This window comes from Selaginella moellendorffii, unplaced genomic scaffold (assembly GCF_000143415.4).
Source record: "Selaginella moellendorffii unplaced genomic scaffold, v1.0 SELMOscaffold_75, whole genome shotgun sequence".
NCBI classification, from domain to species: Eukaryota; Viridiplantae; Streptophyta; class Lycopodiopsida; order Selaginellales; family Selaginellaceae; genus Selaginella; species Selaginella moellendorffii.
This window is the reverse complement of record NW_003314336.1, coordinates 844,153-871,277: the sequence shown is the minus strand read 5'-3', so window position 1 is coordinate 871,277 and position 27,125 is coordinate 844,153. Positions and strand designations below refer to the sequence as shown.

Here is a 27,125-nt window from a genome sequence, read left to right as displayed (position 1 = left end):
ATAATAAGCTCAGAAAACACCACACTGACCATGAGAGTGAGTATATAGGCTCCTGCACGAGAAATATTTTAACCGGGGTCATGTTTCACTGGTATCATATGCTGCATACCAGAATTTGAAACTGTTGGAGCTTCTGGTCGAATGCGATCATAAGCTCTAGCAACGGTTGTCCGCTTGCTCCCACCCACTCCGTATCCCTTGCATGAAGAGAGTGCCCAGGACCTCGTTTACAATGCCTCGCCCACGATTGCGAAGAAATAAATTGTATGGCTATCCATAACTAGAACGGAAACAAACTCTAGTGTTGGTAAAGTATGTCAAACAGTTCGTTGCAGGCGTTGTAGGACCGCGAGCAGAAATGCTTTTCTGCAATCACAATGAAAGCTTTCAACGGTATAGGAGATTCTGATAGGTTCCTTGCTCGATTGAATTTGTCAAGTCAGTGCTTATACAAGATTTCTAGGTGGCTATAATCGAATGCTTGTTTTGCACTAGAGCGACTACATGTTCTTCTAGAACAGGCTTGTCTTCTTCATGATCCTGTAGAATTCTTCCTCGCTTATCTCACCATCACCTAAAGGAATAAAATATCAAAACCAATTGTGAGCTATTTGTAACTACTTACCATCGCGATCGGCTTCGTCGATCATCTCCTGAAGTTCCTCGTCCGTCATGTTTTCTCCTAGCTCCTTTGCAACTCGCTTGAGATTCTTGAAGGAGATCTTTCCCTGGAAAAACAAATGAAAAAAGCAGTGAGGACAACATACACAATCTGTGTGTAGCTTACGGTCTCGTCGTCGTCAAACAAGCGAAAGGCTTTCATGATCTCTTCCTTGGAATCGCGCTCTCCCATCTTAGCAGTCATCATCTGAAGAAACTCCTCGAAATCGATTGTCCCGCTACCGTCTTTATCGACATCGGCTATCATCTTCTTGATCTCCTGCCAGACAAAGGCGAAGGATAGAATTTTCGTCAGCCTCGCAAAAACAAAAGAACTGGAAAAACTTACTTCTTTCTTCGGCTCAAAACCGAGTGCTCTTTAGAATCGTATCACGTATAAACGAGTGAGAGCAATGAATCATGCCGTGCTTACCTCATTGCCACCTTAAGTTCTTTGGCGTCGATTGTTCCTGGAAAGAATAGCAAGAAAAAAAAAATCATCTCCAGGTTAGAGGAAATTATTCGTTCGATCACAAGCAAAGAAACAAGACTAGTAGCGAAGACCCACCAGATCCATCCGTGTCGAACAAATCGAAAGCCTCCCTGATCTCCTGCTTCTGTTCTTCAGTCAAGCCGTGCGTTCGACCCTTGTTCTTGTCCCGCTTAGCAGCAGCGATTCCCTTGCGATAACTCTGACAGAGAGGGAGAATGGATCAAACGAGGGGGTTAGCGAGCGATCGATAGAATGCGGCGAGCTTGATTCACCATTGCAGCGCAGAGAAGAGAGCTCCTGGGGAGGTCCAAACAAACCGCGGCAAGAAAGAACAGCTAGGGTACCAGGAGCGCATAATCTTGGAATTATACGCGGCATTTTCCGTCCGGGTATAACCGTTTCTTTCTACTCGACCATTTTGGACGGTGGAGATTGGGTCAGATCCGACGGTGCAATTTGAACCGGAATATCTCCGTGTTCCAATAAAATCCCTAATGTAAGATCTGTGCGGGCATTTCGAGTGTGAAACGATGAGCTCGGCGGAGGACGAGAGGGAAGGGAATGAAGTCTCTTCTTCTGATTCTGGCTCTATAGGTGATGCGCATCGTGATTTCTTCCCATTCTTCTCACTGTCGATGCTTTCCTCCGTTCTAGGGCTTGTTTCCTACACGGAGGCTGCGCTTGCAGCTCTGGAGGATGCAAATCTTGAAACCTTTCGGCATACGCTGCGGGTAATCCATCAAAACTTCCTCGCATCGCATTGGATAGAAATCTTTTTGCCACAGGGACTCACAAGAATTGCCTCTGACGAGGACTTTGTGAATGCTTCAAGAGATGCCGAGCGCTTGTTTGCGAGACTAAACTCGCAGCACTTCTCTGTCTTCAAGCAAGCACTTAGTATGTGCGCCAAGTGGGAAACTCTTCAACCAAAGGTAAGCGCGCTTGCATTGTGGCACATTTTTTGCTAATGCACACCAGAGACTTTTCTCCAGCTCCAGGAGTTTGATGCATCGGCCTTTCGAGAAAATATGAGCTTGGCATTAAAACCTCTGAATCTTGCTGTCGATTCATGGGACATGCAACAAGTTGTGGAACTATTTGCGGGCCTTCTTACACACCTGCAAACTAAGCAACAGGATCCTGAACAGGAAGACTCGGCAGGCGACCTCAGTGGTTTTCATAAAGCATCAGAGTTGCAGGGGGATGCAGCAGATGGAGACACGTCGCCAGAAAGCATTTCTGCTGATTTCCTTCCGAAGAGGTCTGGTTAAATTGGGTGTTGTTATTGTATCTCGTATCTCGTTTCAGGAGCCAGGATCGGAATTGGTCAGAGTCATGGAAATTGGCTGTTAAAGGTGTTCTTCAGAAACAACGGCGTGAACGAATACGGTAACTAGCACTGTAGATCTGGTAATGAACCATATGACTTAGTTTATTCTCACTCAGTCACCGTGCAGAGATAAAGGACTTCAGAAAGTGCAAGCCTATACCAGAAGAATCATTCCGAAGTCAGAAGGCACTAGGGAGCATCTTCGCAAGATTTTAAGGTGCATATATATGCCAAACAACACAAAATACTGGTCATGAGCTGATCATGCAGCGCAAGTTTTCTTTTCGGTGATCTGGAACCTAGCTTGAGGGAGGAAATTGTGGATGCTTTCGAGGACATCAGAGTATTATCCGGACAAAACATTATCAAGCAAGGGGATCCTGCAGACAATTTTTATGTCATTGTAAGTCTTGAAAGGTCCGTTACCTCATGCACAAATCTTTTCTAAAATTTGAGGCCTTTAACATTGTATGTTTTCAATCGGTCTTTACAGGACGTTGGGGAATTTGACGTTCTTGTCCGGAAGGTACAGATTTGCTCCATGCTTCATGTCCTCGCGTTCATGTTGCATAGCTTCAGGGGAGAGAAGCACCCGTGCTTGTGACAAGGAAAAGCCCGGGAGATTTCTTTGGAGAGCTTGCTCTCATGTATGACAGCCTCCGGAATGCGACAGTCAAAGCCACAACAAATGCGTTTGTGTGGGCTGTAGACCGTACAACGTTCAAGTCCATCATGAGCCGTCATTTGGCTGGATCACCAGTCGCACAGGTGCCATTCTGCAATGACTGTTTAAATCGCTGGTATACTACTGAAACTTTTTCGTGCTCGTTATTGGTACTAAAATCTTGTTTCAAAAGGTGCTGCGAGAAGCTCCTGTTTTGAAGAAGGTCGCGACGAGAGACATTGTCATGCTTAGCAGTCAGGCTGAAGTTGAGACATATCGTCGCGGCCAGTTTATTTTACGAGCTGGATCGTCTATGGATAGGGTAACTATGTGTTTTTTCATTCATTTGTAACCAGGTTTTCATCTCTCAGATTTATATTATCCAGGAAGGACAGGTTAGAATAAGTTGGGGTGCAGCTGGAGGTTCATCTCGTAATTCTCGTGGTGAAACTGTTGCTGTTATGAAGCGGTTGGAAATACTTGGTGAGGCACTTATTCTCAACGACGAGACGGTCATCTCGTGGAATTTCATTGCTTCCTCTGACCATGTAAGCTGTCCGACATTCTCATATGGGATACCGACTAACATAAGCGTGTTCGATTTCCAGACATCTGTCATTGTTATTGAACGGAGTTTATTCACTGAGGCACTTCTTAATGATATTAGGAAGGACCTCCAAGTGCAGCTTGTTGCGCTTGGTTTACAGAGATTGCCTTCATTTCTGGAGCTAAGTTCTGAACAACTTTACAGTCTAGCCCGTCACTTTGACGATACCGCTCACGTCGCAGGTACTGAAAGGCTATTTTAATTCTACTGAAAGCTCACTTATTGATACGTTTTGCTTTCTTAAGGCGAAGAGATTACAAAATGTGGTGACGTTTTGGGGCCTGAAGCTAGAATTTACGTGGTTCAGAACGGGACTATATGTCTTTCCAAGTCTGCTGACGACGAAATGGTGATGACACCGCGTGGCAGCCATATTTCCTACACCTCTAGACAAAACGTGAGGGAACCAAGGGACTCTGGTATTGGCTTTTGGGGTAGCAGGCTTGGTTCACTACTTAAGTCCGGCAGTACACCTCAATCTCCACGAAATAGCAACGTTGTCGCGGGTGCACTGACTACCCAGGACTTGCTCAGTCTTTCACAGGGCCTTGGTGGATCGACTAAAGTTAGAAAAGGTGGAAGTCCTCGTCAGAGTATTGGGTGGGTTGGCTGTTCCAGTTTTTCATTTTAACTCGTTACTTTGATTGTGCAGTTGTAGCTCTCCTTGGACTCTCACGACCTATGGTGTTTTTGGAGATGAATGCCTTTTAACTCGTGCAAGCGCAAAAGATGAAAGCTACTGGCCACCTTGCAAAACAACATCTGTGGTGGAATCTTCCAGGGCAATATGTTTATCCGTGACTATTGCGAAGCTGACTTCAATTCTTGGCCCTATTCAAGAGTTACTCACCCGGTTGACAAATACCAAAGTACTCGGGTAATGCCAAGTCTTTCTTGCTTTTATTTACTCTATCTTACACGAGTGCTTTGTCACAGGAAAATACATTGCTTAGACTACCTTTTTGGCTCAGAAATAGACTTATTATCTCATTCCATGGGCGTGAGAAAGCTACATTCTGGTGAAATGTTGTATCGAGCTGGAGACCCCGGTGATCGTTTATACATCGTGAGCAAGGGAACAGTGATCGAAACAGTACATACTCCCACACCCGATGGGAGCAAACAGAAGGGGGACCAGATTCTTCTATCTAAGGGATCATATTTTGGAGAGAATGCTCTTTTGGATGACGAGCCAAGGCCTTCCACCATGGTTGCGGGAACAATGGATGCCAACAGACCAGGTTTGCTATCCTTGTGTCCGTAGCGGGCATTTTCTTAAAAGGCACGATATCTACAGGAGGAGCAGAGCTTTTCTACCTGGACAAGGGAGTGCTGGAGGCAAACTTTGGACCGCTCCGGGAGCTCATTGAAAATCGTAAAAAGGAAAATGAATTAAAGGGGATTGTTAAAACAATTGGATATGAGGATTTGGAAGAACTTGGAATTATCGGAACAGGTCACAGCTTGTAATTGAGCTTTATTATCTCCTGACGCAAGCTCGTTGTGTGTATGCAGGGCTCTTCGGCAAAGTGAAGCTGGTGTTTTGCCGACGGACACGCGAGTATTATGCTTTGAAGTGTGTCAGCAAGGCAAAGGTTCTAATACGTCAATATCTGAGCCCTTTTACGTGCTGTTAGCCAGTTCGATATTTTATCATTCAAGCATGTTTGGATCCAGGTCATAAGACTCCAGGAGGAAGAACATCTCAGAAATGAGAAACTATTTATGACTGAAATGGACCATCCGTTTATCACCAAGCTTATTCGAACCTACAAGGATGACAAGAATGTAAGTCACAGTTGAACTTATTTCTTGGAGCTGAAATTTCTGAGTATCATGCAGATTTACTTGCTTCAAGAGCTGACCACGGGAGGCGAGTTATTCTTTCATATGGAGAAAGTTGGGCCTTTGAGGGAGGCTGAGGCATCATTTTATGCCGGTGCTGTTCTTTTGGCGTAAGTAGAGTATGTCTTTGTTTACAATCGTGTTGACTTGTCAAGCACAGGCTGGAATACATGCACGGAAAAGGAATTGTTTACCGTGATTTGAAGCCCGAAAACACTCTGATAGGAGACAACGGCTATCCAAAGCTTATTGACATGGGTTTTGCCAAGCGTATCTACAATCGACGAACCTACTCCATGTGTGGGACTCCAGATTATATGGCACCGGAGATAATTCGAAGACAGGGACATGGAAAGGCTGTCGATTATTGGGCTCTAGGCTGCCTCATCTTTGAGTTGATAACGAATACAAGCGCTTTTAATCGCGGGGAAGATCCTCCGCAGGTAATCAAGTATTTTCTGGTTTACGTCCTGACTTTGCACGGTGTTTCGTCCAGTTAGTGTTTCAAAGGATCATAGACGGACGTGTCAAGTTTCCACCCTATGTTAGCTCAGATGCTGCTGATATTGTACGGAAACTGCTGGACCCGAATCCTGAGACGCGGCTCGGCTGTCGAAAGCGAGGAGCTGCCGACATCAAGGAGCACCCCTTCTTCGCCAAGTCAGTTAATTTTCAGCTGCTGCTCCGGCAAAAAGAAGAGCCTCCTGTAAGGTTTACTGAACTCATGCAACTCACTCTACATTTCCCTTCTGCAGATGATTCCAGCAAAACTAGATAATTACACCAGCCTGTGCATACCCGACGAACCAAGCGATCCCATGGACGACTTGCCGGTGGACCCTTCGAACACAAAGTGGGACGACATTTTCTGAGCCTCTGGTACATTTTTTTCTCTGTCTATCCACGGTAAGTACGCGTAGCATTCGGTCTCAGAAGTTGAAGTTTCGGCAGTTTTGGCTCATAATTTGATAGTGGAGCAGTAGGATGAAGCAGCGAACACGGAGCCAGACGAGAGGTGACTTGAGCCTCCCGACGGTTGTCATCCTGGCCTTGACAACGAGCTCGCAGACCATCTCAAAGTTCTCGATGTCCCGGATGAGCGTGTAGCCGACGTTGAGCTCCAGGGGCGTGGTGGTGAGCTCCACGTGGACCAGGATGTCCAGCCGGGTGGCCCGGGGCACCACAAACTGGCGCACGATCGCCTTGCCGACGGGGGTGCCGCGGTAGAAGACGGTCGACTCCACGTACTCGTTGTGGATGTCCACGCGGGCGTTGACGTTGTGGTAGTCAATGAAGAACTCGGCATCAAAGTCAAGCTCGTACGAGAAGTAGAGGCCGCTGCGATGCAAGTCAATGGCGATCACGTCCAGGCCCATGTTGTAGTCCTTGATCATGAGGTGGGGGATCCGGGGGCGGAGGTGGAGGTAGACGAGCAGCATGGCGAGCGCGACAGCGAGCAGCAGGGCCGAGACGGCGAGAAGGGCCGAGGAGAGCGCGCTCCAGGCGCGGCGGCGGGTGGCGCTGGTCAGGTGTGCGAAGCGCTGCGTTTCCATGAGGCCCAGGACCACCGGCAGCGGATACACGGGGATCTTGCCGATCTTGACGCTGCGGAGGACGCCCCCCGGGAACCGGATCACTCGAGTGGAGCCGTCCTTGCCGGTGAGAACGAATCTTACCGACTTGTCTCCGGTAGTACTAGCAGGGGTGGCGGGGACTGCCACCGCTTTCGAGCTCGAGGCTGCTTTCTTCTTCAGGGCTGGAGGCGGGGGTGCTGTTGTTTTGATGGCACCGCGACGCTCCTCCAGTTTGGAGGCGCTGTCCGCTTTCTCGTCCTGGCCATCGACAATGAGGACGGCGGCACTCCGAGTGGTGGTGGTCTTCTCCATACGTTTTCGGAGAAGCTGAAGCTCGGGTTATAAGAATGGGAAATGCCACGTAGGCTAGCTACAAGTTCAACCGCCAGCGCAACCGGGTTCCATCATCAGTAGTTGTAGTCCCTGCACAGCCGGTCGATCTTCTCGTCGGTCATCTCGATGGAGCAGCGGACCCGGTGCCAGAAGAAGCGCGACGTGATGATGCTGCCTAGCGTCGACATCCGCGCCTTGATGATAAACTCGCACACGTAGTCCACCCGCAGCGTCGCAATCTGCTTGAGCATGGTGTAGCCCACCTGCAGCGGCACCAGCAGCTCGTTGTAGATCACAAACTGGAGCGGCATGGTCGACTTGCGCGGCACCATGAAGTTGTGGACGAGCGACTTGCCCATGAAATGGCCCTGGTAGAAGACGGAGCTCTCCACGTAATAGTTGTAGAAGTCGACGGCGCTGTTGAGGTTGCGGTAGCTCACCATGAACATGCCGTAGACGATGCCCTTGTAGAAGTAGTAGTTCCCGCGGTCCTCCACCTGCTGCATCAACAGCGTGTCCTCGTCCAGCAGCTCGTACATGACGGACACGTCGAAGTCGTCGATGCGGAGGTGGGGGATGCGCGGGCGGAGGTGAAAGTAGAGCGCCAGCAGCACCATGCAGACGAGCAGCGCCAGCGCGGAGACAATGGTCCCGGCAACGCCCAGAATGTGGCACGCCTTTCCGCGGCCGCGGCCCGAGAAGTGGCGGAAGCGCTCCGTTTCCATGAGCCGGAGCACCAGCCACAGTGGCGGGTCTGGGTACACTCGGACGGTGCTGTGCTTGATGGTGTTGCGCCGCACCCGCTGGACGCCGGGCAGGAAGATGCGCATGCGCGGCTTGCCGGACACCGCGTCGATTGTGGGCAGCAGGAACCTCACCACCTTTGGCGACTCGAGCGACGCCTTCTTCTTCTCGCCGGGGCCATCGTCGTCGTCGAACCGGACCTTGGCCTTGCTGGGACTGCTGCCGCCACTGGTGCCGCGGGCGAAACGGACCGACTTCTTCTTCTTGGGTGTGGCTGCGGCGTCGGCGAACCTCACCAGCTTCACTTGTTCTTTCTCTTCGTCTTCTTCTTCTTCTGATTCGTCGAATTCGGGTGCGTGGAATCTCACTGCCCTCTTGGCCGATGTTGCAAGGGGTTTCTCTATCGCTGCAAACCTCAAGGTTCTTGTGCTCGCCTCTTGAAACTCGTCCTCGTCCCCATCATCATCCGATACAAGTGTTTCAGTTGCTGCTGCTACAAACCTCACCAGCTTTGAACTTTCGTTCTTTACAGTATCACCATCGGCTGCTGCTGGAGAAGTCGCCACCTCCTGAACGTTTTCGTCATCGTCCTCGCTTTGTGCTGCAAAGCCCACCACCTTTGAGCTCGGCTCGGCCGCCACCTCCTCCGCTTCCAAAGCATCATAAACCTCCTCTTCTTCTCCTTCGGCATTCTCCACGGGGCGGACTTTGGACTGCTGCGCAAGATCGATCTTTGCTTCCGAACGTATAGCGGGTGCTGGCCGCGGAAGCAAACTCCAGACCTTGTCATCGTCAACTCCGCGCGGGTCACTGTCGGAAGAATCAGAAGAAGACTCGTGCTCCTGTTGATCCACCCAAATCTCCTCAGGCTCGGGTACCGTGTGATCTCGTCGATCCACACCAATCTCCGCAGCCGCGGGTATTGTTTGATCGCGTGACCCCGATCCTCTTTCCAAGACAATCTCCAGCGGCCGCCTCCGCTTCCTGGGGATGGATATGTGCAGCACCCTGTCGCGTCCCAGCGTCAAGGTGGCCTGCCCGCTTGTGGGCATCACAATTCGCCCGTCGTCATCGCTGCCGGAGCCGTCCAGATCAAAGAACTCGTCCCCGTCGTAAGTGATGCCTCGCTCCTCGTCTCGGTCGTCCATGGCAGCCACGCACGCCTGTCCCTGCGAATCCCAGCGTACAAGAACACGGAATATGCCATGACAAGGCCGCGCCGCATATTCCTTGGATCTATTTCCCGCAACCGTTTATTGCGCACAAATAATGTCTTGTTCTCGAGTCACTCTTGCAGGGTGGCGAGCAGCTGCCGCCATCTGGGAGGCTCCTCGTCGAAGATGTACGTGAGGGGCGAAACAAGGACGCCGCTGCCGCAGATCTGCAACACCAAGAAAGCTCAGAGACACTGGTTCTGTATGCTTTGAGCTTTTACCTTTCTCAGCTCGTTCACCGCATCGTAGAGTTGCCTCTTGTGCACACAGATTGCCACCGCGTAGTACTGCACCTTGACACCATCACCAGCATCTGGAAGGCTATACACCGGACTGATCGTAGGCCCCTGAAAGAAAAGTGAAAGGAAATCATGCGAAAAAAAGTGTTTTTACTCTTTTACCTGGAGGCCCGAGAGGCGTGTGTGCCGAAGGACAAGCTCGGCAACATGCTCTTGCGACTCCCCACGCATGTTTCCAGTCAGCTACGTCGTTCGTCATAAGGAAACCCAAGACATGAAATGCGATTCAAAGCGAAAGAGTTACCAGGAACTGACTCTTGGCTCGCAGGTGAGCTTCCAAGCGCTCCAGCATCTCCCGCGTCACGTCCAGGGCACCCTTGCGCTTGAGCAACGCTCGCTTGCTCGCAACCAGCACGCCCTGGACAAAACTCGAGCGTGGAGACGAGACTGGTTTGAAAGCAAACATGGAACCTGGCTTTTGATGAGCGTTCCACCCTCGATTTCCTTGAGGTTGTTCTCTCGCAGCGTCGTCCCGCTGCTGACAAGGTCCAGGATCGCATCAGCCGTTCCCATCTGACGAGACAAACGACGGTTTTTGTGTTAGAAGGAAGCGCGCAAAGCTTCAACTGGTGGACGTGCTCCGAAATCTTCTTACAGCCGGTGCCGCTTCTAATGCGCCATCCGCAGTGGAGAGCTGGATGTGCTCCAGTCCCTTGGCTTTCAATAAGCGACTAGCGAGCTGCAAAAAGGGAATTTCTTCTTTGCTATTCAGCGAGAAACTCATCGTCTTACGTAAGTGAAGCCAGTCACTATTCGCAACGGACGGCTTGACGTCCACTGCGGCATGGCAGCCAAGTCTGAGACGGAGGAAACGTTCTCAAAGATGCCATACTTGGGAATCTACACAGCACAGCAAGATAATCAGCCACTTGATGGATGGAAAAAACAACCAGGAACTTACGCCGAGGCCGAGATGGCACTCGCCGAACCCAAGCTGGTCGTGGACGACAACCAAGTCCTCGTTGTCCTGGCCAGAGAAAGAGAAAGGCGCTAAAGACTTGCGAGCGAGCGAACGAGCGAGCGACACTCACCTGGCCGTGCTCCGCAACCACGTCGTAGCCCACGATTCCCAGATCAATGTCGCCGGCCAGCATCTTCCTCACCACATCCGATTCCCTCTGGAACCACACTTCCAGATTTTGGAGCTGGATCACGAACGACCGCACGCACGAGTGAGATTTGCAAAATCACAGGATCGTACATACCTCGGTGATGTCGGCCACGTACTGGCGAGGATTGGGCTTACACACGGAGAGGTGGCATTCCTAGACACACGGAAGAACACAAGCCACATTAGAGCCAAGAAACTTAGAAGAAAACTTGAGAGACTTTGAGGAGATTGAGGGTCCCTTCGGCCATTCGTCCCTTGCTGGGGAGTCCCAAGCGCACAGTCGTGCGCGAGGAGGAGCCTGAGGAGGAGGAGGAAGAGGAGGAGACGTCCCAGGGGCCGGGCACTCGCTCCACCTGGACCACATTGAAGACGGCGGCCATGGCCACACCTCCTCCCATGATTTAGGGTTTAAACAAATGCTGGTCGCCACCACCACCGCTCTCTATGGCCAGCCTCCGCCAGCGTCAGGGCCGCCCGCCAAGCGGAGGATCAAGTACGTCGAGTATGGCGACTACCGAGTGGTAATGCAATGCTAGTTTCTTCCTCTCATGGGTTGGATTGGAGCTGCATTGCATTGGCGCAGAAGAAGGTGAATGCCCGGGAGCTCGAGAAGCTCGTCTTTGGCAGCAAAGGCCGGTTGGAATTGCCCGCGGTGGTGGACTTCTACGCAACCTGGTGTGGCCCGTGCATTCCAATGGCTCAAGCGCTGGAACAAGTAAGCTGTCGAGTTTCATCCTTCCATCGCCCATCTTTTCCTCTCAGCTCGCGGTCGAGTTCTCCAAAAAAGTCCAGTTTCTCAAGGTGGACACGGATGAGGAGTACGAGCTCGCCCACCAGCTCCAGGTAAACTGAAAAAGACACTCTTGCTGGCCAAAAAAATGCGACTTTTATTCTCAGCTGCGAGGACTGCCGACGCTGCTGTTTGTGACCAAAAACCTGGACAGGGATCCAGTCGTCCGGACAGAAGGCCTGCTACCTCTCGAGGTGCTCCGGGACATTATTGAGCAAGAACTGGATGTCCAGAGAGACAAAGTGAGTGAGATCTTCCTGTAAAATGGAATGGAATACACGCACACGCACCTCATCTCGTTAGCCTGCCACGGCTTCCACTGCCGTAGCATGCTTGTGGTAGACGTCGAGTAGCATTCTCCTGCAGTGCACCACTGCCCCGAGCTTGATGCATGCCAGAAACGCTCCAGACAGCTTCCTGTGGAGGCTATAGGCCTCGTCGGGTGGTGGCTTCAAGCGATGTCTCAGCATCGTCGCCCCCAGCGCGGAGACGCGGGACGTGAGATTTGAACTGCGGAAGTCGTAGCCTCCATCCTCTGAAAACGGCAGGCCGACCACAAACGCTGCCTCCGTGTGTGCATCCAGCATCACGTCTGCTTCCTCGCCGGTTAAGAAGCCAAGCTTGATGGACATGTCCACGACTTTGTCCCGGTCTCTGTTGGCACACGCCATAACCTGATGCGCTAGTCTGTTAGTAGGATAGGAGAACGAAATGCAGTCCTGGATTACCATTTGTAAGTAGTCGTCTACGAAGCGTTTTGGATAGTGTCGAGCAGCACCAAAATCTATCAAGTTGATCCGTTTCGAACCCTCATCGTATAAGAAGTTGCTCCAGTTTGGATCCGTCTGGGAAGACAACAGTTAAATAAGTTAGAAACAGGAGGGGAAGAAAAAGTAGGCTTGCCTGCATGAAGCGAAACTCAAACAGCTCCCTCAAGGTCAGGTTCAAAAGCTGACTGGCTACGTGGTTCCGAACGCTCTGCTCCATTGTCGCAACCTTATCGATCGAAACACCTGCAAATAAGGAGTGTGAGCTTTCCAAACTACATGCTTTGTCTGTACCTGGCACGAACTCAGTTGTCAACACGCGCTTGCTGCTCAACTCGTCATACACGACGGGAACATAAAACTCCTGCTCGCCTGCTAGCAACTCCTTGAACTTTTTCTGACTTGCTGCTTCCACATAGTAGTCGCATTCCAACGCCAGCTCAGATTTCGCAACCTATATACACTAAGGCTCAAGCGATCCTGTAAAGCGTTCCTGTTTATCCAAATCTCACCTTGATAGCCTGGTCAAGGTACAAACCCCGGGGCAAAAGATTGGTGCGCTCCAGCAGCCATTTGACATTGTCTATGTCACTGTCAATGCTCTTGGCAACGCCAGGATATTGTATCTTCATCACCGCCAGCTGACCTCCTTTTAACGTTGCTCGGTGGACCTGATGCGAGAAAGCAATGAGACAAGAAAAGAATGACAATAGTCGCACCTGTCCAATGCTTGCAGCAGCCATAGGCTGATCATCGAAAATTTGTAAACGTTCTCTCCACTCCGGCCCGAGCTCAGCGACAAGCACCTCATGCAACTGCTGCTTGGGCATAACATCAGCACCTTGACGAACAGTCTCGAGAGCAGCCAAAATCTACAGCAAAAGAAGGAAAAGAGAGTTAATGAGCACTCACAAGCACTGCAGGGCCCTTTTGCAAATTACCACCAAGAAACTACCGGTGCAGGAATGATCGTCTCGTCCTGGATGCTAAGCATCTGTCCGAGCTTGAGAGCTGCCCCGCGCATCCGGCACAGGCCAAGAGCAAGACGCTCGGCATTCTTGTCGCTCAGGAACGGGGAGAGCAGCGCATCGCCACCGGATTGCCCCTGGCCAGACCACGCTCGTTTCACGGATTCCTGGACAGTGCCCCATGCAAGCCCAGCTCCCATTCCAGCAAAGCTGTCACAGAGGAAAGTTTAGTTGTTCTTCTGGATAGAAACTAGACTCACCCCATGATCCTGCCCATGGGCGTCGATGGGACGCGCCTCTCTCGCGGCTTCCTCACCTTGCGGGCGAGCTTGAACTGGGAGAGATGCTCGTTACCGGCTGTTAGCGGCGGCGGTGGTGGCGGTAGTGGCGGCGGTGGCGGTGGCGCCACTGAAATTCTCTCACCGTCCACCGCATCGATGGGCTTCTGCTTCGATTCTACTCGTACCTCAGCTTCCTGGCGTGGCGATTGGTGATGCGATGCCACAGGCGCCGTGATGGCGTGATGGATGCGGCCCCTGGTCAATCCGGCGAGATCAGTGAGAGAGACGAGCAAGGAGGAGGAGGATCTGGCGGAGGTGAGGAGCTCGCGCGCCACCAATGCGCAGCCCAGCGCCAGCTTGGCCGCATCCTGCAGCATTCGTTCGTGCCCTAGCCTAGACCTAAAAATTCACGCCCAGGCAAAGGGCAAAAAGAAACCCCAAAGGAAAAAAATTTAAGAGGAAAGGTCGGGAAGAGAACGCGGCGTTTATAGGCCAAGCTAAGGCTCCGATTTTTAGGGTTTGTGGCCGAAGGAGGGAAGAGGGCTCAAGCTGCTGCGTGGTTGCGCCGAGCTTGGCGGCGCATGGAGCAGCGAAGAATTGGAGATCCGCGACTGTAAGCTGCGGCGCAGGCGCTTGGCTCCTTAGGTCGTCCGGCGGGGCATTGTAGGGTTTTAGGCTCGGCAGCCATGACGATGAACGATAGGAAGGTAATCGAGTTGGAGCAGGGATGGGCGTTCATGCAGAAGGGCATCACCAAGTTGATCAATCTGCTCGAGGGAGTGGCGGAGCAGCAATTCAACTCGGAGGAGTATGCCATGCTTTACACGTATGCCATTCCTCTCTCTCCTCTTTCCATCTGACCGACACTTCCCTTTTCTGTCACTGCAGGACTATCTACAACATGTGTACCCAAAAGCCTCCCCAGGACTACTCGCAGCAGCTCTATGATCGATACAGAGAAGCTTTTGAGGAGTACATCAATTCCATGGTACTGATGGTACGCTTTGTTTCTTGCAGCTGCTAACACTGTCAATCACAGGTGATGCCCGCGCTCCGAGAGAAGCACAACGAGTTCATGCTCAGGGAGCTGGTCCAACGATGGGACAACCACAAGATAATGGTCCGATGGCTCTCTCGCTTCTTTAACTACTTGGACCGCTACTTCATTGCTAGACGCTCGCTTCCAGCCCTCGGTGAAGTTGGACTAATGTGTTTTAGGGACTTGGTTGGTATTCTCTTTCGTTTGAGCTGCTTTGGCTTACCGCTCGCTTACAGGTGTATCAAGAAATGAAAAACAACGTGAAAGATGCTGTGATCACCTTGGTAAGTGGAAACTTGTGTGTCGTTTTACATGACTTACGAGTTGCCGACAGATCGACAGAGAGCGTGAAGGCGAACAAATTGACAGGGCATTGCTTAAAAATGTTCTGGGAATCTTTGTGGAGATTGGCATGGGGAGCATGGAGGCGTATGAAGCTGACTTCGAGGCTCCCATGCTACAAGACACCGCGGCATACTACTCTCGAAAAGCAGCGTCATGGATTGAGGAGGACTCTTGTCCGGACTACATGCTCAAGGTATCGAGGTGCATTCTTGTCTTCGCCATACACATTTGTCGCATTGCAGGCGGAGGAATGCCTGAAAAGGGAGAAGGAAAGAGTTGGACACTACTTGCACTCAAGCAGTGAATCGAAGCTACTCGAGGTAAATGATTTTTGTGGTTCGAAAACTGATTTCACAAGGACCGTTTGTGTGGTGAGCAGAAAGTACAACAAGAGTTGCTTTCACAGTACGAGCAACAGCTCCTTGAGAAGGAACATTCTGGCTGCCATGCTTTGTTAAGGGACGACAAAGTACGATTTCACTCCTCTGTGGCTCAGCAGACTAACATTGATTCTCCAGGTGGAAGATTTATCGAGAATGTACAGGCTTTTCTGTCGCATCCCGAAAGGGTTGGAGCCCGTTGCTGCAATCTTTCGAATGGTATTGCGTGTAATAAATCTTTGTTGACAATTGATATATGTGTGTGTATGACAGCACGTAACGGAGGAGGGAACTACACTAGTCAAGCAAGCTGAAGATGCGGCCAGCAGCAAAAAGGCTGATAAGAAGGATACTGTTGGTGTCCAGGAGCAGGTATTGTGTCGCCTTTTAATTTTGTCCATAGATGCTATATCTTAAATGTTCTCCCCAGGCTTTTGTTCGGAAAGTGATTGAGCTGCATGACAAATATTTGCAATATGTCAGCGAGTGCTTTGTTAATCACTCCCTTTTCCACAAGGTAACTTGCGAACGTTTTCCTAGTTTAAACAACGTGTCCTTTGTTTTAGGCTTTGAAAGAAGCATTTGAGGTCTTCTGCAACAAAGGTGTTGGGGGAAGCACAAGTGCTGAGTTGCTAGCAACTTTCTGCGATAACCTCTTGAAGAAAGGCGGGAGTGAAAAGCTTAGCGATGAAGCCATTGAAGATACGCTCGAGAAGGTATGCTCATGAAGCTGTCACTGATTTGTACTGATGTAGCAAAACGGTACAGGTCGTCAAACTTCTCGCGTATATCAGCGACAAGGACCTCTTTGCGGAGTTTTACAGGTTACAAAAGCTGTTCTTCATTTCTAGTTTCTGACACTTTGATATCCAGAAAGAAGCTTGCGCGGAGGCTTCTCTTTGACAAGAGTGCGAACGACGATCACGAACGCAGCATACTGACCAAGTTGAAACAACAATGCGGTGGTCAGTTTACATCGAAGATGGAGGGTATGGTATGTATCCATCAGTCTTACCACTTTGGTTCACGCATGACTCACGCATGTATTCAGGTTACTGATTTGACCCTGGCGAGAGAGAACCAAACTCTCTTCGAGGAGTATCTGTCCGAGAATCCTCAGTCCAACCCGGGTATTGACCTGACGGTGACGGTCTTGACGACAGGATTTTGGCCGAGCTACAAGTCTTCAGACCTTGCTTTACCATCCGAAATGGTACAGTGCATTGTCTCGTTTTGTTTGTGATAACGATGCTCAATCGGCAGCTTGCAGGTCAAGTGTGTTGAGACATTCAAGGAATTCTACCAAACCAAGACAAAGCACAGAAAGCTGACCTGGATATATTCCCTGGGAACGTGCAACATTGTTGGGAAGTTTGAACCCAAGCAAATAGAGCTCGTTGTCACAACGTACCAGGTGAGCCTTTTCCTTATGGAGCATACAAACCTAAAAACATGCAATGCTCGCAGGCTGCCGTACTACTGCTGTTCAATGCTGCCGAAAGGCTGAGCTATTCAGATATCAAAGGGCAGCTAAACCTTACCGACGAGGATATCGTCCGACTTTTACATTCGCTGTCTTGTGCCAAGTATAAGATCCTCAACAAGGAGCCTAACACCAAGACAGTTAGTGGGAGCGACACCTTTGAGTTCAACAACAAGTTCACGGACAAGATGCGCCGAATCAAGGCAAGCTGTCTAAAATATCTTGCAGTCTTGTGATCTTAAGACGTTTGTGACTCCAGATCCCGCTGCCTCCAATGGACGAGAAAAAGAAAGTCATCGAGGACGTGGACAAGGACAGGCGCTATGCGATCGATGCCTCCATCGTTCGGATAATGAAGAGCCGGAAAGTGCTTCCGCACCAGCAGCTTGTTCTCGAGTGCGTTGAGCAACTAGGGAGGATGTTCAAGGTAAACTTTTGTCAATTTCTTTTTTTGCTTCGCTCATCTGGATACTCCTGAAACAGCCCGATTTCAAGATCATAAAGAAGCGGATGGAGGACCTCATTGCCCGGGAGTATTTGGAACGGGACAAGGATAATCCCAACATGTTCAGATACCTGGCGTGAGGCTGTTGATAAAAATCGCGTGTATTCATTTTGGATGGTTTTTTCTTCTTTTTCCTCTTTTCTTGACTATAAAAATCGACGACTTTACACGCTATCGTAATGAAGGAAGAAGTCTTTAAAGAAGCAAAAAAATAAAAAGACACGGGAGAAAACCGTAGGATTCGAGTGGCGAGCTAGCCAACGTCCATCCTATAAATTATTGTACAAGGAATCGTAACTAGCTGCTTGCGGTACCTTCTCAGCCTCTCTAGAGCTCCATACGGTTTACTGCAGTGAGAGGAATCCTGGTTTCCCGCTTGGCTGCTTCCAAGGATGTGAATGCTTTCGCGCCTTCTTTTGCCATGGCATTTTCTTGCCTTGGATGCTTCCTGGGGCTGTGCTTGTCTTGAAACTCCTGCAGCAGGACATCCGAGTGTGGTGCTCGTAGTTGCTGAATGCACGCGCTCGTAGGAATCTCGATTGAACGCTTTCTTGGTGTCGTACACGTCGGTTGATCCTCCTGCCAAGCAGAGAGTCAGTTGTTAGTTAACAAGCTCAGGACGTAACCAAGTGTACCTTATATCTGCTTGACAGATACGTGTCCGCGGTGCCCGTTATTTCTTCCACGCTCTTGGTGTGCTCCATTTCCATGTCTTTCAGCTGTCGGCAATGCGATCCAATATGCGATTGGACACTCAAGAGCACCTCATGCTCAGTGGCATGGACATCTGTATATACCAAGAGTTAAAAGAATGTACCTGGCAGCTAGCTACACAGGGAGGAAGAAGCTTACTGTTGGTATGCGTCGAAATGGATCCTATCTCCGACGACACTTCTTCTTGTGCCAACATGTTTGCGGCGCCCAAGGTTGTCGAGAATAGACACTCCGATTTGTGCGCTTCCCTGAAACAAACGTAGATATTACCATGCACAGGAAGCTTTGAACGGCAAAACGAACTCGAATATTGCAGCAACAACAGGAACGTTGTTTTCTCCAAGAACTCGCAAAGAGCCCAAGGACGATTTCCATTTGTCTGCGGCAACACCGGTGTCTTTGACACTGGGAATAAGGGGATCAGCTCAGCGCAAATATGTTCAACGCAAATGTACCTTTGCTGAAGAAGCTCCTCCATGTGACAGTGTCTGGCTGCCAGCAAAGCAGACGCATCACGTGCATTGACATCAGCTTCCTTTACAAAGATGTTGAGACGGTCCTCTGTATGGGAAACGGCCACTTGAGCGTCAAGAACACTTTTGCGTATGCATTGTGTATCCTTTGCAGATGCCTCCATCAAAGAGTTGATCCGCTCAGCCACCTACACCACGAAAGTAAATTAAACTAAAGCTATCAAAGATTATACTGGACATTACCATTTTCTTACTTCGGTCCATAACACTAACCAGCAAGGTGCTGATTTCGTCTTGCAGGTGTTTCTCTTCTCTTTTAGACATTTCCTGTCGTAAGAAGTTAAAAATCAGATCGATCTTATGCATAAATGCTCAACGCACCTGATACTCGAGTGAAAGGCCAGAAAGCAGCTCATGGCGAGTCTTATGAGTTTCATCAATCATACGACCCATTTCAGTAACATCTTCTCTCAACTTCCCACAAAACTCCACCATCAGAGTCAGGACCGCGCTTGCAGCTTCTGCATTGTGACGGCAGCTCTGCGCAGCAGATAGTTAACTCAAGATCATTCTAATAAGGTGAACACAGACCTCTCTTTGCTGCTGTGCAAACAAAGCCAGTTCACGCTGCTGCTCAGAAAGATGCGATTCGAACATTTCCAGAGTTCCATCGGCTTGTGAAGCAACGGCAGAAAGTAGCTGAAACACGAACACAAAATATAAAACAAGTAAAAAGAAAAAGTTCTTACATCTGAAGTAGAAGCGTAATGAGTTGAAACAGCTGTCTGAATCTTGTCCAAAGTATGAACGGCATCTTGCTGGTGTTCACCAACAATACCATGAACAGACTGAAGTCTAGAACAACAGGTTCTCTTCAAGCCTTCCAACCTCTCTTTCAAATCGTCAACATTCTAGAAACACAGAAACGAAAATCAAAATCAATGCGGAACCAAAATAACAGCCGCACCTCATTCCTGGAAGACATGAAACTTCCCAGTTGTTGTTCAAGCGCTTGCAATTGCTTTTGCTGCTGAGACAAAAATGTGCCTAACGAACAATTTAGGGACTGAAGGTGCACAGAAAGCTCTTCACGAAACGTCCCGACTAGTTTTTTGTTGTACGACTCCAACGTGCCCTTTCTCTCTGAACAAAGTATAACGATAGTGATACCCAATAAACTTGCAACCAACACACCTATTTTTTGGAATAAACCGTCAATCTCCTTAGCTGCGGTTTCTAAGTCGCCGCAAAGCTTGCACGCTTGTTCGACCAGAACAGTCTCTGCAGCAGAAAGTTTGTGTAACTATTAAATTGGAAAATACAACAAACCTGCATCCTGTTGCCGAGAAATGACAAATTCACGACCATGAACTGCGTAAAGGGTTTGCCTAAGATTTTCTTTTGCCGTCGAAAGAGTTTCGACAGTTTCCTCAAGTTTAGCCTGAAAGCCACGAATATTGAAGTGTATATAGCAATAAGAACAAAAATCAAACCTGCGTCTCGACAAGCTTTGCTTGTAGTTCGGTGTTGTGCTGTTGCCTTCGTTCACATAACTCTTGAATCTCATCTAGATGCTGAAGCGAAGAAAAACACATATTATGTCGGAAATACAGGTCATTTTTACCTTGTCTTTCGTTTCAATCTCGTACTCCATATGTTCAATACGCTCTGTCATTGCCTGACAAGAAACTCTTCTAGAAGGCATGAAGGTTGAGTCGAAAATCATACCTTCTTGTCAGCTTCGTCTTGATAGTAGCGTTCACGAGGCACATAGATGCCATTTTTCTCCCGAGCAGCATAAACCTCTGCTCCATAAATCAGTAAACACATAAGAGAAAAACAAGACCCCACCTGATTTCAGTCTTTCAATTTCTCCATAGAGGTCCTTTATCAGTGCAGACTTCATCATCTTTTGATTAACCTATGCCAAGAGAAGAGATCGGAATTGCGGTAACATTTTACAATGCTCGTACCTCTGGTTTGTTCCTGATGTTCTTAGCTCGATGAGCATAATCCAACGTGCTGAGTGTTTCCTCTAGGCAGTGCACAGACGGAGATACGGTGGCAATAATGCACGTTTTTGTTCTGCCGCCCAAAGAGTCTCGTAAAAGCCTCGTGAGCTTACTGTCCCTGCTCAAAGCACCATTATATTTAGCAAGCAGTCGTTTCTTCGTAGTCACAGTCACTAACCTGTATGGAATGTGGCCGAGATGTTCAACAAGGGCAGTTATGACCCGTCCAAGCGTCAGTAGACTCTTATTGATTTCTCCGGCTTCTCTAGCACGCCCCTGACAACAAACCATGGGAGTCATGTCATGATCACTGACTAGAGCCACACTCACCTCCCTAGCTCCAGAGCGGCAAATATTCTCTGAGCCAGCCAAGTCGACTAAGTTCAGCTTGCCACATTTTATTAACTCCTCGCCTTCAGGTGTTGCTTCTTTGATATGAATCGTGATTGAAAATATGGAATGTGAACGGCTGCAACAACACAAAGAATACAGATTCGTACTTAGCCAGAACCTTCTAGGGGCGTACCTCGATTGCTTGTTTAGAAGCGTTTCTGCTGTTCGCCTTTTAGAAGATCCCCGATCAAGAAGGCTGTAAATTTCGTTTGCACTGGTCACGATTTCCTCTTCAAGACCCCGGACAAGTACTCCTCCCTTCCCGTCCTCCATCAGAGCCAAAGGCTTTTTCTGCTTCTCGTCTCCCATCACCTTCGAAAGTTCCTCAGGTGCGAGCAAGTCTGTGATTTCTTCGTTGTAAAGTTCCAGAAACGTGACTTTGACACTGTACTCGGCATTCTGGCTTTCTAGCGTGTCAAAGATTTGTTGAACCGCTCTTGGAATAACTCCAGCTTCAGAAGGGAGTTCCCCGCTCTGGAACCATAAAGATGAGATAGACATTCTAGATAAGAAAGGCATCGATATTCATACCTTGGGTTTTCTTCCTGCTCCCTCCATAGTGTAAGTTTTCCCCGTTCCGGTCTGTCCATACGCAAAAATGGTACAGTTGAAGCCTTCGAGAACTTCGTTCACAATGGGAATGATTGCTTGATCATACAAATCGCGCTGCTGAGAAGAAGGACCAAAGACCTGCACTTACGTGGGTTTGAGCTTTCCTCGCGGCGGAAGAGCAAAGAGGGAAAAAAGGAAAGAGAGAAAGGGACGAGGCACCTTGTCAAATGTGAATGTCCTGTCAATTTGCTTGCTGGCGATGTTCTGGTACACAGTGACCTCACGGCGTTGGTCATGGCAAGAGATGACTTGGGGCGCATTCGCCTTGATCTCGTCGTCATTGAAGGGCCTGGAGTAGCAAGAACAGAGAGATGGGCAGCGGCGGAGGCCAGATCAAGCATTCTCTTACCTGCATCGCAGTAGAACCTGGACATTGACGCCCTTGTCCTTGTCTTTCTCGTGGCGGCCCGCCATGGCCGACGGCGAGAAGCTTGCGATCCTGCTCGCCACAGCTGCGTCGATCGATGGATGCCCTAACCTAGACAGCCACGAGCAAGACACCACTTTCCCGCTTCTCCGCCTCGCCAAAGCTTTTAGGCTATCAGGGCTCCAACGGAAAGAAATATTTCAAACGATTGGGGCTAAAGAGTGTCGAACCCGTGACCTATGGGCGCATTTTAGGGCATGGCTTCCTCCTTGTGTGCTCCAAGGGCGGTAGCAGTCAAGGGGAGCGCGGGCGAGGCATGGGCGAATCGCGTCAATCCTTCACCAAATGCGATGCAATGCCGGCATCGCACCACGGATTTCCGGCTCCTTCGACGGCAAAACAGGGAGATCGGGCGATCCGTTGTGGTGAAGAGTATGTCTAGCTCCCAGTCTCAAACGGATGATCTCATCAAGAGCAAGAACGAGCACAATCCCGTTGTCATTTACTCCAAGTCGTGGTGCCCGTAAGTTTTCTCCTTCAAAGTTTCTTTCTCTCATGTTATTTTACTCGGGACTTGATTTGTGTGTTGAGACCAGCTATTGCAGCAAGGTGAAGGGCCTGTTTAAGAAGCTGGGAGTGAAGGTGGTGGTCGTGGAATTGGACGAGCTCGGTGACTGGTTTTTCTCTCTGTAGCTCGTCTCTTGGATCCGACTCGAAGATCTGATGGTTTGTTTTGGATTTGTGTCTTAGTTGAGGAGGCGGACGTCCAGGCAGCCTTGAAAAGAATGACCGGGCAATCAACGGTGCCCAACGTGTTTATTGGTGAGCAAACTCTTTGCTTGCTTTGTCTAATGAATTCCTCCCTCCGTGGCATTCTCAGGTGGAAAGCATGTCGGGGGATGTGATGGTATGTTACAACCAAGTACTTGGATCTTGTTTTACCGTAGAATGACTTCCTTTTCTTTCTTCCAATTCCAATCTGTCTGTCTACAGATACGCACCGCCTTCACAGTCAGGGGAAGCTCATCCCGATGCTGCAGGGTGCCAAGGCTCAAATGCAGGGATGAATAAAAAGAGATTTGAGAGGGTTTTAGGGGGCTCGTCGTGTAGCCACTGAGCGAGCTGCTTATCAGCAACAAAGGCGAGAGGAGAGAAATGAGCGGACGAGGAGGGATATGTGTGTGTCGCCATTGGCTCACTGGAGTTTCAATAAAAATAAATAACGTGGGAGACGGAGACCTTAAAATTAAAACAGCCTACTATTCCTACTAGTTATTTAGGCGCAGGGAGAAGGAAGGCAGGAGGAGGAGAGGAGCAACCACGAGCAATGGCAATGGTGGGCGCAGCAGCCGCACCCTTGTGTACGTGGCTGATTGCGGCGTGCCTCACCCATGGGATCTGCGGCGGAGACCTCAATTCCTCCTCCATTTCAATGGCTCCGCCTCCCGCTGGCAGCAGGAGATCCCGGCGACGAGCTCGCGATCTACAGCAGCTCCACGCCACCGCCACCGCCGCCGCCGCCGCCCCCCCCCCAACATCCATGGCAGGAGCTGTGGTCGCGCTTTACGAATCAGGTCTGTCGGGATTGGGATCGTGCCTCTCTTTCGAGGCATGCCCCGAGTACCATCGCTCCGCAAAGTGGTCTCCCTCCTTCTTCGCTGCCGCTCCCTCGTCGTCGTCGTCGTCGTCGTCCAGGCCGTCTAGGAGACGAGGTCCTCGAGCAACAGCAGCAGCGCCAGGTACGCTCGCATTTCCATCGCATTCGTATCGAGGTCACTGCTCTTGTTTGACTTGGTGCTGCCTGTCACTGGTACCACTTAGTGCTGCTAAGTCGATCGTGGCGAGCTCAGCCTGCAAGCCTTGGTTGCATGCATGCATGCATGCACGCACGCACGAGAATGAGATTTTGGATTTTGCATTGGGAGAATGGTTGCTCATACTAACTAGTGATTCGCTATGGGTTGCAGCAGGAAGAAACATGGCAGTGGCTGTTCAACCTATGCAACCTGTGCAACCTGTCAAGGAGAGCGTGGAGAGGAAAGTTGTGGCGACCAAGAAACGGAGGGTCGTTGTCACGGGAATGGGTGTTGTGTCCTGCCTTGGACACGAGCCGGATGCTTTCTACGAGAATCTGCTCCGCGGCACAAGTGGAATAACAGAGATCGAGAACTTCGACTGCAAAGATTTTCCTACTGTGAGGATCCTGGAACTCGATTCACTCTTTGTTTGATTTACTCTTGTCTCTTTGCACCAGAGGATTGCCGGCGAGATCAAAGACTTCTCGCCCGATGGCTGGGTGGCCCCCAAGTTTTGTAAGCGCATGGACAAGTTCATGCTCTACTTGCTCACGGCTGGCAAGAAAGCTGTAGCGGACGCTGGAATGACTCGGGACGTGATAGACCAGCTCGACAAGACGAAGTGCGGGGTTCTCATTGGTTCTGCAATGGGAGGCATGCAGGTGTGTGTGTGTGTGTGTGTGTGTGTCACCACTAAAGTCTCTTTCTTTCTGTTGTTAGTCTACTCTTAACTCTTGTCGTGGCTCTGTTTTTCCCTTGCGTTGTGCCAGGTGTTTAGCGATGCAATCGAGGCTCTCAGAGTGTCATACCGCAAGATGAACCCGTTTTGTGTTCCGTTTGCGACAACAAATATGGGTTCCGCGATGTTAGCGATGGATCTGGTATGTACGCGTTGGAACGGCGAAACACAGAGTTAAGGGATCTCATTTTCTGACCAGGGTTGGATGGGGCCGAACTACTCCATCTCGACGGCCTGTGCAACCAGCAACTATTGCATGTTGAGCGCCGCCAATCACATTGTCAGAGGCGAAGCGGTAACGAGAGATTTGATCGAGTTAGAATCTTTTTGACACAATTATAGAAAGCCTTTCTGCACAGGACGTGATGCTTGCTGGTGGATCTGATGCAGCCATCATTCCTATCGGTATGTCATTCTGGACACTACGTGTCCAGCGTTGCTCCGTGAACTGACTGCTCAACTTCATCCACTATAGGCCTCGGAGGATTTGTTGCCTGCAGGGCATTGTCTCAGCGTAACAACGAACCATCAAGAGCTTCTCGCCCGTGGGATGAGGTGAGTTGCATGCACTTGTGCACAGTGGCAGAGTTTTTACTATGTAGCAATGGTTTTGCAGGGCCGAGACGGGTTTGTGATGGGGGAGGGTGCGGGCGTCCTCGTCTTGGAGGAGTTGGAACACGCCAAGGTGGGTCTTTGAACGTTTGCAGTCGAGGAGCGTGAACAATCTAAACAATGCAGAGGCGAGGTGCCGAGATATATGCGGAGTTTCTAGGCGGAAGTTCGACTTGCGATGCGTATCACATGACGGAGCCCCATCCCGAAGGTGTTAAATGTTTTTTTTTCCCTTTTCTTTTTGAGTTTCTTCTTTATAACCGTGTTCAAGCAGGCGCGGGTATCTTGCTCTGCATTGAGAAGGCGCTGGCCCAAGCTGGCGTCGATAGACAAGACGTCAACTATGTGAATGCTCATGCAACTTCCACCCAGGCTGGCGATGTCCAGGAGTACAAGGCTATTATGCGGTGCTTCGGCAGTAATTCCGAGGTACTCTTCAACAGAACGAGCTTCATTCAGTAACGCTCATTTGCGTTGTGGCGCAGATTAAAGTCAACTCCACGAAGTCCATGACAGGGCACTTGCTAGGAGCAGCAGGGGGTGTTGAGGCGATTGCAACGATTCAGGTACTTGCCTTCAAATGTTTCAGGATTAAAGTGAAAAGTGCGTGTGTGTTCTAGGCAATCCGAAGTGGATGGGTGCATCCCACAATCAACATCGATACACCCGAGAAGGACGTGGTAAGTAATCTCAGCCTTTAGATTACGATCGCTTTGATAACAATTTGTTGCTCGTTGACGGTCTTCGCAGAACATGGAGGTAATCGTTGGTGCCAACAAACAGAAGCTGGACGTCAAAGTGGCCCTGTCCAACTCGTTCGGTTTCGGCGGACACAACTCGTCTGTTATTTTTGCGCCGTATCCAGCAAAGAAGTAAAAAGACTTCCGTGTGCTCTTTTTAAAATAATCAAAACTCTTTGCAAAAAACGAAACCGTATTACGTCAACCACTTACCTTCTGATGTCGAGTACAAACTGATGGTCTCGAGGTCTTTCCATGGCACTCCGTCTCAGAGGCTGGGTGAGGCGGGCCCATCGCAACAACATCTCTTTGACTCCTACTCACTCTATACAGTACACTTCTATTGCCGGTGCCGTCCAACAAAATTAACCACGCACCCCACACTAGGATTTGGCAGACGAGGAAAAAAGGTAGCTAGCCTGCAAGATTCTTGGCTAACCTCCAGAAAAAAAGATTGCTTGAATCGCAGACGAACTAAAATAAGCACTGTTGCAATTGGGGGGTTCCATGTCGCTGTCCTCCTCTCAGCCAAATCTCCCCAAATCGGATTGCAAATCCCTCGCGCCTTTGTCTTGTAACGACGCCAAAATCCAAGAGGAATATCTTGGCTTTGTCGTCCGCTTTTGAAACGTAGAAAAGAGAGTGATCAGAAACTCCTGATGACAAGCTTATATGAAAGGCAAACCTTTCTGGTTACCTTAAAACTATATAAATCAAAAATCAAATCAAGGGGGTAAATGGTTGGTGATGTGGCCCATGATTGAATTTTAAACCCCAAACCACCACGCCAACCAAAATGACGTGCCGAGCGTCCCCAACGCGAGATACACCGTTCTTGTGGAGATTCAGAGCATGCTTAAGTTGCTTGACGATGCGATGAGCAGCTCGGAACAAATACAAGCCTATGGATCAAAAACAGCTCTGGGACAGGGACGCTCTACATCCAATACGATCCCAGCATGCACCATGGCGCGCTTAACAATGGCTTTGGCGCAAACAGGCCGTCACGAGTGGCGGGCTACTGGAACTAGAGCGTGGGCTTCAGCAGGTTGGTTTTCTTGTTTGTGAGCAACCTTTCAAAGACTCTAAGCCGATCATTCCAGCACAGGTATGCAGGCACAACGAGCATCCTGACTCTCTTTTCAGGAGATCCTCACGGCTGTGGACAAAGGAGGTGCAAAGCTTGGGATAGTCATTGCAATCGACCCACCCAGCGACAAGTGTTTTACAAGCTG

General features: G+C 49.7%; 11 protein-coding genes and 1 long non-coding RNA gene across 14 annotated transcripts; 8 read left to right on the top strand and 4 right to left on the bottom strand.

Moving 5' to 3' along the window:
* Window positions 1-396: 396 nt before the first annotated feature.
* On the bottom strand, window positions 397-1,516 carry LOC9662585 (caltractin). The gene is made up of 7 exons (XM_002986634.2): window positions 1,426-1,516; window positions 1,229-1,352; window positions 1,094-1,130; window positions 1,010-1,037; window positions 788-940; window positions 626-728; window positions 397-574 (listed from the first exon to the last, which is right to left on the bottom strand). The coding sequence occupies exons 1-7, from the start codon at window positions 1,426-1,428 to the stop codon at window positions 513-515; spliced, it is 510 nt and encodes a 169-aa protein (XP_002986680.1). The 5' UTR covers window positions 1,429-1,516; the 3' UTR covers window positions 397-512.
* A 180-nt stretch (window positions 1,517-1,696) lies between these two features.
* Window positions 1,697-2,051, top strand: LOC112341089. The gene is made up of 3 exons (XR_002990423.1): window positions 1,697-1,747; window positions 1,808-1,884; window positions 1,939-2,051. It is a non-coding gene; the product is annotated as an uncharacterized LOC112341089 (long non-coding RNA).
* Window positions 2,052-2,199: 148 nt separating this feature from the next.
* LOC112341083 (cAMP-dependent protein kinase type II-beta regulatory subunit-like) lies at window positions 2,200-3,203 on the top strand. Its single transcript, XM_024660570.1, has 6 exons — window positions 2,200-2,414; window positions 2,462-2,542; window positions 2,611-2,700; window positions 2,754-2,900; window positions 2,977-3,009; window positions 3,063-3,203. Exons 1-6 carry the CDS (start codon window positions 2,230-2,232, stop codon window positions 3,085-3,087), a joined length of 561 nt encoding a protein of 186 aa, XP_024516338.1. The 5' UTR covers window positions 2,200-2,229; the 3' UTR covers window positions 3,088-3,203.
* LOC112341079 lies at window positions 3,198-4,635 on the top strand. The gene is made up of 6 exons (XM_024660550.1): window positions 3,198-3,283; window positions 3,341-3,469; window positions 3,534-3,695; window positions 3,756-3,936; window positions 4,000-4,354; window positions 4,407-4,635. The coding sequence occupies exons 2-6, from the start codon at window positions 3,392-3,394 to the stop codon at window positions 4,633-4,635; spliced, it is 1,005 nt and encodes a 334-aa protein (XP_024516318.1). The 5' UTR covers window positions 3,198-3,283; window positions 3,341-3,391.
* LOC9660435 (cAMP-dependent protein kinase catalytic subunit PRKX) lies at window positions 4,537-6,495 on the top strand. The gene is made up of 8 exons (XM_024660569.1): window positions 4,537-4,631; window positions 4,691-4,995; window positions 5,052-5,210; window positions 5,270-5,542; window positions 5,597-5,709; window positions 5,760-6,042; window positions 6,096-6,305; window positions 6,355-6,495. The coding sequence occupies exons 4-8, from the start codon at window positions 5,480-5,482 to the stop codon at window positions 6,469-6,471; spliced, it is 786 nt and encodes a 261-aa protein (XP_024516337.1). The 5' UTR covers window positions 4,537-4,631; window positions 4,691-4,995; window positions 5,052-5,210; window positions 5,270-5,479; the 3' UTR covers window positions 6,472-6,495.
* Window positions 6,496-9,451: 2,956 nt separating this feature from the next.
* LOC9662584 (ATP phosphoribosyltransferase 2, chloroplastic) lies at window positions 9,452-11,281 on the bottom strand. Its single transcript, XM_002986633.2, has 11 exons — window positions 11,093-11,281; window positions 10,969-11,028; window positions 10,795-10,908; window positions 10,665-10,730; window positions 10,496-10,603; window positions 10,359-10,442; window positions 10,175-10,276; window positions 10,008-10,121; window positions 9,866-9,946; window positions 9,686-9,811; window positions 9,452-9,631 (listed from the first exon to the last, which is right to left on the bottom strand). The coding sequence occupies exons 1-11, from the start codon at window positions 11,270-11,272 to the stop codon at window positions 9,536-9,538; spliced, it is 1,131 nt and encodes a 376-aa protein (XP_002986679.2). The 5' UTR covers window positions 11,273-11,281; the 3' UTR covers window positions 9,452-9,535.
* Window positions 11,266-11,958, top strand: LOC9660434 (thioredoxin-like protein CITRX, chloroplastic). Its single transcript, XM_002986692.2, has 4 exons — window positions 11,266-11,395; window positions 11,458-11,589; window positions 11,637-11,717; window positions 11,772-11,958. Exons 1-4 carry the CDS (start codon window positions 11,291-11,293, stop codon window positions 11,925-11,927), a joined length of 474 nt encoding a protein of 157 aa, XP_002986738.2. The 5' UTR covers window positions 11,266-11,290; the 3' UTR covers window positions 11,928-11,958.
* Window positions 11,742-14,110, bottom strand: LOC9662583 (protein ABC transporter 1, mitochondrial). The gene is made up of 9 exons (XM_024660568.1): window positions 13,660-14,110; window positions 13,387-13,609; window positions 13,151-13,303; window positions 12,944-13,102; window positions 12,726-12,885; window positions 12,568-12,677; window positions 12,393-12,509; window positions 11,955-12,338; window positions 11,742-11,885 (listed from the first exon to the last, which is right to left on the bottom strand). The coding sequence occupies exons 1-8, from the start codon at window positions 14,055-14,057 to the stop codon at window positions 11,964-11,966; spliced, it is 1,695 nt and encodes a 564-aa protein (XP_024516336.1). The 5' UTR covers window positions 14,058-14,110; the 3' UTR covers window positions 11,742-11,885; window positions 11,955-11,963.
* Window positions 14,111-14,131: 21 nt separating this feature from the next.
* Window positions 14,132-17,606, top strand: LOC9660433 (cullin-1). Of its 2 annotated transcripts, XM_024660565.1 has the most exons (18): window positions 14,132-14,506; window positions 14,569-14,668; window positions 14,720-14,905; window positions 14,956-15,003; window positions 15,054-15,257; window positions 15,307-15,384; window positions 15,444-15,533; window positions 15,583-15,663; window positions 15,718-15,816; window positions 15,875-15,961; window positions 16,011-16,160; window positions 16,213-16,268; window positions 16,318-16,438; window positions 16,496-16,657; window positions 16,715-16,858; window positions 16,912-17,130; window positions 17,187-17,354; window positions 17,411-17,606. In XM_024660565.1, the coding sequence occupies exons 1-18, from the start codon at window positions 14,367-14,369 to the stop codon at window positions 17,510-17,512; spliced, it is 2,235 nt and encodes a 744-aa protein (XP_024516333.1). In that variant the 5' UTR covers window positions 14,132-14,366; the 3' UTR covers window positions 17,513-17,606. The 2 variants fall into 2 exon arrangements, with proteins under 2 accessions (XP_024516333.1, XP_024516334.1); XM_024660566.1 differs by lacking the exons at window positions 16,912-17,130; window positions 17,187-17,354; window positions 17,411-17,606 and having other exon boundaries at window positions 16,708-16,833.
* A 6-nt stretch (window positions 17,607-17,612) lies between these two features.
* On the bottom strand, window positions 17,613-22,183 carry LOC9662582 (kinesin-like protein KIN-5C). Its single transcript, XM_024660564.1, has 23 exons — window positions 21,986-22,183; window positions 21,796-21,925; window positions 21,556-21,714; window positions 21,158-21,498; window positions 20,962-21,100; window positions 20,810-20,907; window positions 20,593-20,749; window positions 20,471-20,540; window positions 20,348-20,424; window positions 20,244-20,297; window positions 20,113-20,193; window positions 19,949-20,060; window positions 19,814-19,900; window positions 19,587-19,762; window positions 19,369-19,530; window positions 19,211-19,318; window positions 19,001-19,159; window positions 18,863-18,946; window positions 18,602-18,807; window positions 18,450-18,551; window positions 18,285-18,394; window positions 18,068-18,219; window positions 17,613-18,011 (listed from the first exon to the last, which is right to left on the bottom strand). Exons 1-23 carry the CDS (start codon window positions 22,048-22,050, stop codon window positions 17,760-17,762), a joined length of 3,081 nt encoding a protein of 1,026 aa, XP_024516332.1. The 5' UTR covers window positions 22,051-22,183; the 3' UTR covers window positions 17,613-17,759.
* A 48-nt stretch (window positions 22,184-22,231) lies between these two features.
* On the top strand, window positions 22,232-23,255 carry LOC9662581 (glutaredoxin). The gene is made up of 5 exons (XM_002986690.2): window positions 22,232-22,526; window positions 22,600-22,673; window positions 22,754-22,825; window positions 22,884-22,910; window positions 22,997-23,255. The coding sequence occupies exons 1-5, from the start codon at window positions 22,261-22,263 to the stop codon at window positions 23,068-23,070; spliced, it is 513 nt and encodes a 170-aa protein (XP_002986736.2). The 5' UTR covers window positions 22,232-22,260; the 3' UTR covers window positions 23,071-23,255.
* Window positions 23,256-23,270: 15 nt separating this feature from the next.
* Window positions 23,271-26,076, top strand: LOC9662580 (3-oxoacyl-[acyl-carrier-protein] synthase II, chloroplastic). Of its 2 annotated transcripts, none has more exons than XM_024660567.1 (13): window positions 23,271-23,742; window positions 23,974-24,197; window positions 24,258-24,461; window positions 24,570-24,680; window positions 24,738-24,833; window positions 24,898-24,943; window positions 25,014-25,093; window positions 25,155-25,223; window positions 25,277-25,361; window positions 25,425-25,579; window positions 25,636-25,716; window positions 25,771-25,830; window positions 25,901-26,076. In XM_024660567.1, exons 1-13 carry the CDS (start codon window positions 23,331-23,333, stop codon window positions 26,024-26,026), a joined length of 1,749 nt encoding a protein of 582 aa, XP_024516335.1. In that variant the 5' UTR covers window positions 23,271-23,330; the 3' UTR covers window positions 26,027-26,076. The 2 variants fall into 2 exon arrangements, with proteins under 2 accessions (XP_024516335.1, XP_002986735.2); XM_002986689.2 differs by having other exon boundaries at window positions 23,971-24,197.
* Window positions 26,077-27,125: the final 1,049 nt, after the last annotated feature.